At 48.2% G+C, this 9,115-nt stretch overlaps 2 protein-coding genes across 2 annotated transcripts; both read right to left on the bottom strand.

Annotated features, from left to right (window-relative positions):
* Window positions 1–404: 404 nt before the first annotated feature.
* LOC138657302 (uncharacterized) lies at window positions 405–1,610 on the bottom strand. Its single transcript, XM_069745002.1, has one exon. The coding sequence runs from the start codon at window positions 1,608–1,610 to the stop codon at window positions 405–407; it is 1,206 nt and encodes a 401-aa protein (XP_069601103.1).
* A 2,277-nt stretch (window positions 1,611–3,887) lies between these two features.
* LOC138657295 (uncharacterized) lies at window positions 3,888–4,658 on the bottom strand. Its single transcript, XM_069744990.1, has one exon. It carries the CDS (start codon window positions 4,656–4,658, stop codon window positions 3,888–3,890), a length of 771 nt encoding a protein of 256 aa, XP_069601091.1.
* Window positions 4,659–9,115: the final 4,457 nt, after the last annotated feature.

The raw sequence follows: 9,115 nt of genomic DNA, 5'->3' as shown, positions 1-9,115 counted from the left end.
GGCACGTGGAGGCCACGCACACTACTGAGCATCATTTCCTTGTCTTGAGGTATTTCCACTGAAGTTGGATCAGCCTGTAACTTCATTTTCCACCTTGATTTTGAGCATCATTCCAACTCCAGACCTCCATTAGTTATAATAAATTTGATTTCCATTGATGGTTTTTGTGTGATTTTGTTGTCAGCACATTTAACTTTGCACAGAACAAAGTATTCAATGAGAATATTTCATTCATTCAGATCTAGGATGTGATATTTGAGTGTTTCCTTTATTTTTTTGAGAAGTGGTTGTCACAGCTGCACCACCGGTAATGGCCTGCGGAAAAGGAGCAGTCAGTTGTCACAGCTGCACTACTGGTAATGGCCAGCAGAGGGCGAGCAGTCATAGTTATCACAGCTGCACTACTAGTATTGGCCAAGCAGAGGGCGAGCAGTCATAGTTATCACAGCAGCATTACTGGTAGTGGCCAGCAGATGGCGAGCAATCATAGTTATCACAGCTGCACTACTGGTAATGGCCAGCAGATGGCGAGCAATCATAGTTATCACAGCTGCACTACTGGTAATGGCCAGCAGATGGCGAGCAATCATAGTTATCACAGCTGCACTACTGGTAATGGCCAGCAGAGGGCGAGCAATCATAGTTGTCACAGTTACACTACTAGTAGTGGCCAGCAGAGGGCGAGCAATCATAGTTATCACAGCTGCATTACTGGTAGTGGCCAGCAGATGGCGAGCAGTCATAGTTATCACAGCTGCACTACTGGTAATGGCCAGCAGAGGGCGAGCAATCATAGTTATCACAGCTGCCCTACTGGTAATGGCCAGCAGAGGGCGAGCAGTCATAGTTGTCACAGTTACACTACTGGTAATGGCCAGCAGAGGGCGAGCAGTCATAGTTGTCACAGTTGCACTACTGGTAATGGCCAGCAGAGGGCGAGCAGTCATAGTTGTCACAGTTACACTACTGGTATTGGCCAGCAGATGGCGAGCAATCATCGCTATCACAGCTGCACTACTGGTAATGGCCAGCAGAGGGCGAGCAGTCATAGTTATCACAGTTACACTACTAGTAGTGGCCAGCAGAGGGCAAGCAATCATAGTTATCACAGCTGCATTACTGGTAGTGGCCAGCAGAGGGCAAGCAATCATAGTTATCACAGCTGCATTACTGGTAGTGGCCAGCAGATGGCGAGCAATCATAGTTATCACAGCTGCACTACTGGTATTGGCCAGCAGATGGCGAGCAATCATAGTTATCACAGCTGCACTACTGGTAATGGCCAGCAGAGGGCGAGCAATCATAGTTATCACAGCTGCACTACTGGTAATGGCCAGCAGAGGGCGAGCAGTCATAGTTATCACAGCTGCACTACTGGTAATGGCCAGCAGAGGGCGAGCAATCATAGTTATCACAGCTGCACTACTGGTAATGGCCAGCAGAGGGCGAGCAGTCATAGTTATCACAGCTGCACTACTGGTAATGGCCAGCAGAGGGCGAGCAGTCATAGTTATCACAGCTGCACTACTGGTAATGGCCAGCAGAGGGCAAGCAGTCATAGTTATCACAGCTGCACTACTGGTAATGGCCAGCAGAGGGCGAGCAGTCATAGTTATCACAGCTGCTCTTCTGATAATGGCCAGCAGAGGGCGAGCAGTCAGTTGTCAGGTATTGGCCAGCAGAGGGCGAGCAGTCATAGTTATCACAGCTGCACTACTGGTAATGGCCAGCAGAGGGCGAGCAATCATAGTTATTATTATTATTATTATTATTTATTATTATAGCGCCATTTATTCCATGGTGCTTTACATGTGAGGAGGGGTATACATAATAAAACAAGTACAATAATCTTGAAAAATACAAGTCACAACTGGTACAGGAGGAGAGAGGACCCTGCCCGTGAGGGCTCACAATCTACAAGGGATGGGTGAGGATACAGTAGGTGAGGGTAGAGCTGGCCGTGCAGCGGTTTGGTCAATCGGTGGTTACTGCAGGTTGTAGGCTTGTCGGAAGAGGTGGGTCTTCAGGTTCTTTTTGAAGGTTTCGATGGTAGGCGAGAGTCTGATATGTTGTGGTAGAGCATTCCAGAGTAGGGGGGATGCACGAGAGAAATCTTGTATGCGATTGTGGGAAGAGGAGATAATAGGGGAGTAGAGAAGGAGATCTTGTGAGGATCGGAGGTTGCGTGTAGGTAAGTACCGGGAGACGAGGTCACAGATGTATGGAGGAGACAGGTTGTGGATGGCTTTGTAGGTCATGGTTAGGTTTTTGTACTGGAGTCTCTGGGTAATGGGGAGCCAGTGCAGGTATTGACAGAGGGGAGAGGCCGGGGAATAGCGGGGGGACGGGTGGATTAGTCGGGCAGCAGAGTTTAGAATAGATTGGAGGGGTGCAAGAGTGTTAGAGGGGAGGCCACAGAGCAGGAGGTTGCAGTAGTCGAGGCGGGAGATGATGAGGGCATGGACTAGGGTTTTTGCAGATTCTTGGTTTAGGAATGTACGGATCCATGAAATATCTTTGAGTTGAAGTCGGCAGGAAGTGGAAAGGGTTTGGATATGTGGTTTAAAGGAGAGATCAGTGTCAAGGATTACCCCAAGACAGCGAGCTTGTGGGACTGGGGAGAGTGGGCAGCCGTTTACTGTAATGGATAGGTTCGTTGGGGAGGTCGCGTGAGATGGGGGAAAGATGATGAATTCTGTTTTGTCCATGTTAAGTTTTAGAAATCTAGTGGTGAAGAAGGATGAAATAGTGGACAGACATTGAGGGATTCTGGTTAGTAGGGAGGTGATATCTGGTCCAGAGATGTAGATCTGTGTGTCGTCAGCATAGAGATGATACTGAAAACCGGGAGATTCTATGAGCTGTCCCAGGCCAAAGGTGTAGATGGAGAAGAGCAGGGGCCCAAGGACTGAACCTTGCGGGACTCCGACAGATAGGGGGCGAGGTGAGGAGGTGGTGTGTGAGTGGGAGACGCTGAATGTCCGGTCTGTTAGGTATGATGAGATCCAGGATAGGGCCAATTCTGTGATGCCAAGGGATGAGAGGGTCTGTAGTAATAGGGAATGGTCCACTGTGTCAAAGGCAGCCGACAGGTCCAGGAGGAGGAGGACAGAGTAGTGTCGCTTGCTCTTGGCGGTTAATAGGTCATTGGTGACCTTAGTTAGGGCAGTTTCAGTGGAGTGGTGTGACCGGAAGCCTGATTGAAAGCGGTAGAAGAAGGAGCAGGAAGAGAGATGGGAGGACAGTTCAATATGGACGTGTTGTTCCAGTAGTTTTGAGGCAAAGGGGAGAAGTGATATAGGGCGATAGCTAGATACAGAGGATGGGTCAAGAGAGGGCTTTTTGAGGATAGGTGTGATTGTGGCATGTTTAAAGCTTGAGGGGAAAATGCCAGTTGTTAGTGATAGGTTAAAGAGATGGGTTAGGGTTGGGATGAAGACTGTGGTGAGGTTTGGGATGAAGTGGGATGGGAGTGGGTCAAGTGAACAGGTGGTGAGATGCGATCTTGAGAGTAGAGTGGAGAGTCCGTCTTCTGTAATGGTGGAGAAGTTTGTTTTGGAGGTGGAGGGCTGGGTAGTTGGGAGGAAGGGTTCTGGGGGTTATCACAGCTGCACTACTGTAGTTATCACAGCTGCACTACTGGTAATGGCCAGCAGAGACGTCACCGCTGTGCTTTCCGGCTGCTGCGCTTACACAGTGCAGAGAAGCAGAGCGCCGGAGGACAGACAGCGGAAGGTAAGTATGTAGTGTTTGGTTTTTTTACTTTTATGCTGGTAACCAGGGTAAACATCGGGTTACTAAGCGCGGCCCTGATCGCTGCTGCGTGTCAAACTCAACGATATCGCTAGGCAGGACGCTGCAACGTCACGGATCGCTAGCGATATCGTTCAGTGTGAAGGTACCTTTACACTACTGGTAATGGCCAGCAGAGGGCGAGCAGTCATAGTTATCACAGCTGCATTACTGGTAATGGCCAGCAGAGGGCGAGCAATCATAGTTATCACAGCTGCACTACTGGTAATGGCCAGCAGAGGGCAAGCAGTCATAGTTATCACAGCTGCACTACTGGTAATGGCCAGCAGAGGGCGAGCAGTCATAGTTGTCACAGTTGCACTACTGGTAATGGCCAGCAGAGGGCAAGCAGTCATAGTTATCACAGCTGCACTACTGGTAATGGCCAGCAGAGGGCGAGCAGTCATAGTTATCACAGCTGCACTACTGGTAATGGCCAGCAGAGGGCAAGCAGTCATAGTTATCACAGCTGCACTACTGGTAATGGCCAGCAGAGGGCGAGCAGTCATAGTTATCACAGCTGCACTACTGGTAATGGCCAGCAGAGGGCGAGCAGTCATAGTTGTCACAGTTGCACTACTGGTAATGGCCAGCAGAGGGCGAGCAGTCATAGTTGTCACAGTTGCACTACTGGTAATGGCCAGCAGAGGGCGAGCAGTCATAGTTATCACAGCTGCACTACTGGTAATGGCCAGCAGAGGGCGAGCAGTCATAGTTGTCACAGTTGCACTACTGGTAATGGCCAGCAGAGGGCGAGCAGTCATAGTTGTCACAGTTGCACTACTGGTAATGGCCAGCAGAGGGCGAGCAGTCATAGTTGTCACAGTTGCACTACTGGTAATGGCCAGCAGAGGGCGAGCAGTCATAGTTGTCACAAGTTCACAACCACAAAAATATTGCTAATGACCAGCAGTGAAGAAGTAGTCAGAGTTGTCACTGCCTCTACTCTGCAAATGAGCAGCAGAAGAGGAAAGCATCCACTATGTATTTCCTTTAAGTAGAGGGCTTTTCGGTCTCTTTCGTCCCGCTACATTTAGCCCAACTTGGGTCTCTCCCTAAGGTGGCTAGCATGTATGTACAGCAGAAGAGGAGCAGTCATAGTTGTCAGGGCCCCATCACTGCTAACGATCAGCAGAGAGGGAGCTGCCTTAATCTTCACAGTCGTGCTCCCAATAATGTCCAGCAGAAGAGGAGCAGATTTCGTGTACAGGGCCGCACCCTGCTAACAGCTAGCAGAGGGCCAGCAGTGGTTGGAGCTTATTATAAGACAATCCTCCTATAATTGCTTCATTATTTTGCCAGATTTTCTGTTCACATTCACGCCATGTTCTCCTTTTTTTTTTACCCTGACTGACTGACCTTGTGCTAGTCGTTGTCCTTGTGGGGTCTAGGATGGAGGCCGATACCCACAGAGTCTTCTCCTGACCTCCAGGTTCTTCTCTGAGCTTCTCGTCTGGTGGAACAATTTCTAGCCGTTAGAATCCAGAAGATTTGCGTACGGCCGACCGACTCCTTTACTTGGCCCATAACGCCCTTGTTTTAGGGAGCCAAACGGACAGGACATTCGGCTAGAAAACTCCTACGAAACACATTAGTAGGCGACATCCAAAAATGCCGGGATCAGGTGAGTCGTGACCCAGTCGGCTCTTCTCCTCGGAGATCCTTCCATTGATCCTCACTATTGGTCTAATGGGATAAAATAAGACGATCTCTTGAGACCCTGAATCCCACTGTCCATTCCTGAATCTCCCGCCACGGTGGGACCCCCATGAGCCCATTATATGCGACACTTTTATGTTAACCCTGATATGATAGTTGTGCGGTTCACATCCCGCGCGGCCGGGCCCTCGAGAATATTCTTCATTGTCTAAACGTTTTACCTTTGTGCTGTCTCAACGGTTTGCAGGACACACTGGGTGAAAATTGATTGAGGAGTTGTTGTTTTTTCTCAAAAAATTTTGAAAAACTCCTGAATAACCAACTCGATTTTCCCCAGAATAATGATCTTGTGGGTCGGAGAAGTGCAAAATCATTGCCTCTTACGATACTGTAGATCGATGCTGGCCTCACATCCCGCCGATCGACCACCTATGTGTATATCCATGTTCCCACCTCTCAGATATCTACAGAATGAAGGGTTGGACATGTTCGACTTCGATATGACCGGTACATTTGTTCTTAAAAAGTGTGATCTGGAAATTACCTGTTTAATTTGTTTTTTTTGTGCTACATATATATTTTTAATATTTTTATATTATTTACTTATTTTTTTATTCCATATCACAATCATATATTGCGATTTTTGCATCGGTCACTGGAGCTTTTTTAGACTCTCACTTCCTGTTGTTACAGGAAATCGATACTGAAGCTTCTAATGAGCGTGTGCAATGATCACTGTGAAGGGAGCAGGTTTAGCTGTGCTAGCATCTGTTGTGATTAGTGGATTATGTTTTCAGTCATTGTATTTCTGCCTCTGCTGATAATAAGACTTCTGAAAAGTCATCTGTAGGCAAAACGGGAAGTCTGATTCTGAAATAGCCCCAGTGGCCAGGGTGAAAAGTGTAAGATTACTGACCACAACTTTCCCTTTAAGGGAGTTAAGGTCACTCAGAATTCCTGACAAATGTCCATCAAGTTCAACCAAGGATAGGGAAAGGACAAAGGGAAGGGGCGCAAGCACAACCACAATGCGAGATCCAGCCCGCTCCAAAAATATGCATAAGAAGCCTCTGAGGATCCTGACTACTGAACTGAAAACTGGGTCTGGTGCAGGTGGTATGTAGACGACGTTCTCGATAGTGGGAGAATGGCTTTTTGGAAGTGCATTTGGACAGCAAGGTTGATTGCTGTTAAGGGAGAAAAAAAAAATCTATAAATCTTCAGCAGAGCGAGTGTGAGCGAGCTGAGTGTGGCCTGAGTGTAAGTGTGGACGGCGGTAAGTGTGACTTGTGATTCAGTGACTTTGGAGTCAGGGAGTTTCCAAGGGAGGAATTACTGAATTGCTGTCTGTATTTTATTAATACTTTGTATTTATTTTTTATTTTTTTTATTTATTGAACTGTTCTGTCTGGTGCAATCCCCATTAGGAAATGTGCTCCACTCTTGTTAATGCCATCCAGTGCACATCTTGCCACATGTATGCAATCCTTGAGCAGCCGATCGAGGGTGCATACTGCTGTGCGAGATGTGAGCACGTTGTGCATTTGGAAACCCAGATTCTGACTCTAAATGTGCAGCTGGCAACACTGAGATCCATAGACAATATGGAGAGGAGTCTTCTGCTCACGGAGCAGACGCTCAATGGGACAGATGAGGGGGGGGATGGTGGGATGGAGCTGCAGGATGGTGAAGTAGGAAGCTGGGTGACAGTTAGGAAGCGGAGTAGAGGGAAGAGTGCCAGGGAGGCTAGTCCTGACCTGGCACACCCCAATAAGTTTGCTAAGTTGGCAGATGAGGGGGGTGCCAGTACAGGGGTAGCACTGCTGCAGCCAGGCATGTCCTCTGAAAGCCGGAGGAGTGACTGCTCCAGTAAGGAGGGAAATAGGAGAGCAGGGCAGGCCAGACAGGTGCTGGTAGTGGGCGACTCAATTATTAGGGGAACAGATAGGGCAATCTGTCACAAAGACAGGGATCGTCGAACGGTGTGCTGCCTACCTGGCGCTCGAGTCCGACACATCGCTGATCGGGTGGACAGATTACTGGGAGGGGCTGGTGGGGACCCAGCGGTCATGGTGCACATTGGCACTAATGACAAAGTTAGAGGTAGGTGGAAGGTCCTTAACCCCTTACCGGCATCGGACGTACTATACCGTCCGATGCCGGCTCCCCTGCTTTGATGCAGGGCTCCGCGGTGAGCCCGCACCAAAGCCGGGACATGTCAGCTGTTTTGAACAGCTGACATGTGCCCGTAATAGGCGCGGGCAGAATCGCGATCTGCCCGCACCTATTAACTAGTTAAATGCCGCTGTCAAACGCAGACAGCGGCATTTAACTACCGCTTCCGGCCGGGCGGCCGGAAATGACGTCATCGCCGACCCCCGTCACATGTCCGGGGGTCGGCGATGCGTCTCCATTGTAGCCATAGAGGTCCTTGAGACCTCTATGGTTACTGATTGCCCGTCGCTGTGAGCGCCACCCTGTGGCGGCGCTCACAGCACACGTGCAATTCTGCTACATAGCAGCGATCAGCAGATCGCTGCTATGTAGCAGAGCCGATCGTGCTGTCCCTGCTTCTAGCCTCCCATGGAGGCTATTGAAGCATGGCAAAAGTTAAAAAAAAAAGTTTAAAAAAATGTGAAAAAAATAAAAAAAACATAAAAGTTTAAATCACCCCCCTTTCGCCCCAATCAAAATAAATCAATAAAAAAAATATCAAATCTACGCATATTTGGTATCGCCGCGCTCAGAATTGCCCGATCTATCAAATAAAAAAAAGTATTAACCTGATCGCTAAACAGCGTAGCGGGAAAAAAACTCAAAACGCCAGAATTACGTTTTTTTGGTCGCCGCGACATTGCATTAAAATGCAATAACGGGCGATCAAAAGAACGTATCTGCACCGAAATGCTATCATTAAAAACATCATCTCGGCACGCAAAAAATAAGCCCTCAACCGACCCCAGATCACAAAAAATGGAGACGCTACGAGTATCGGAAAATGGCGCAATTTTTTTTTTTTTTTTTTTTAGCAAAGTTTGGAATTTTTTTTCACCACTTAGATAAAAAATAACCTAGTCATGTTTGGTGTCTATGAACTCGTAATGACCTGGAGAATCATAATGGCAGGTCATTTTTAGCATTTAGTGAACCTAGCAAAAAAGCCAAACAAAAAACCAATGTGGGATTGCACTTTTTTTGCAATTTCACCGCACTTGGAATTTTTTTCCCGTTTTCTAGTACACGACATGCTAAAACCAATGATGTCGTTCAAAAGTACAACTCGTCCCGCAAAAAATAAGCCCTCACATGGCCAAATTGACGGAAAAATAAAAAAGTTATGGCTCTGGGAAGGAGGGGAGCGAAAAACGAACATGGAAAAACGAAAAATCCCCTGGTCATGAAGGGGTTAAAGATGATTTCAGGGAATTAGGCCGCAAGCTGAAAGCAAGGACCTCCAACGTGGTATTCTCCGAAATACTGCCGGTACCACGTGCCACGCCAGAGAGGCAACGGGAGATTAGGGAGGTTAATAAGTGGCTCAAGAATTGGTGTAGGAAGGAGGGGTTTGGGTTCCTGCAGAACTGGGCCGACTTCTCAGTTGGCTACAGGCTCTACGCTAGGGACGGGCTGCACCTCAATGGGGAGGGTGCAGCTGTGCTGGGGG

Source organism: Ranitomeya imitator, chromosome 1, assembly GCF_032444005.1.
Source record: "Ranitomeya imitator isolate aRanImi1 chromosome 1, aRanImi1.pri, whole genome shotgun sequence".
In the NCBI taxonomy this organism is placed as follows: Eukaryota; Metazoa; Chordata; class Amphibia; order Anura; family Dendrobatidae; genus Ranitomeya; species Ranitomeya imitator.
Note: the sequence above shows the minus strand (reverse complement) of the source record. Positions and strands in the feature narration are given on the sequence as shown.

What these genes read in the sequence shown, in the direction of transcription:
- LOC138657302 (XM_069745002.1), bottom strand. Translation starts at nt 1,610, where the DNA reads ATGACTGCTCGCCCTCTGCTGGCCATTACCAGTAGTGCAGCTGTGATA.
- LOC138657295 (XM_069744990.1), bottom strand. Translation starts at nt 4,658, where the DNA reads ATGACTGCTCGCCCTCTGCTGGCCATTACCAGTAGTGCAACTGTGACA.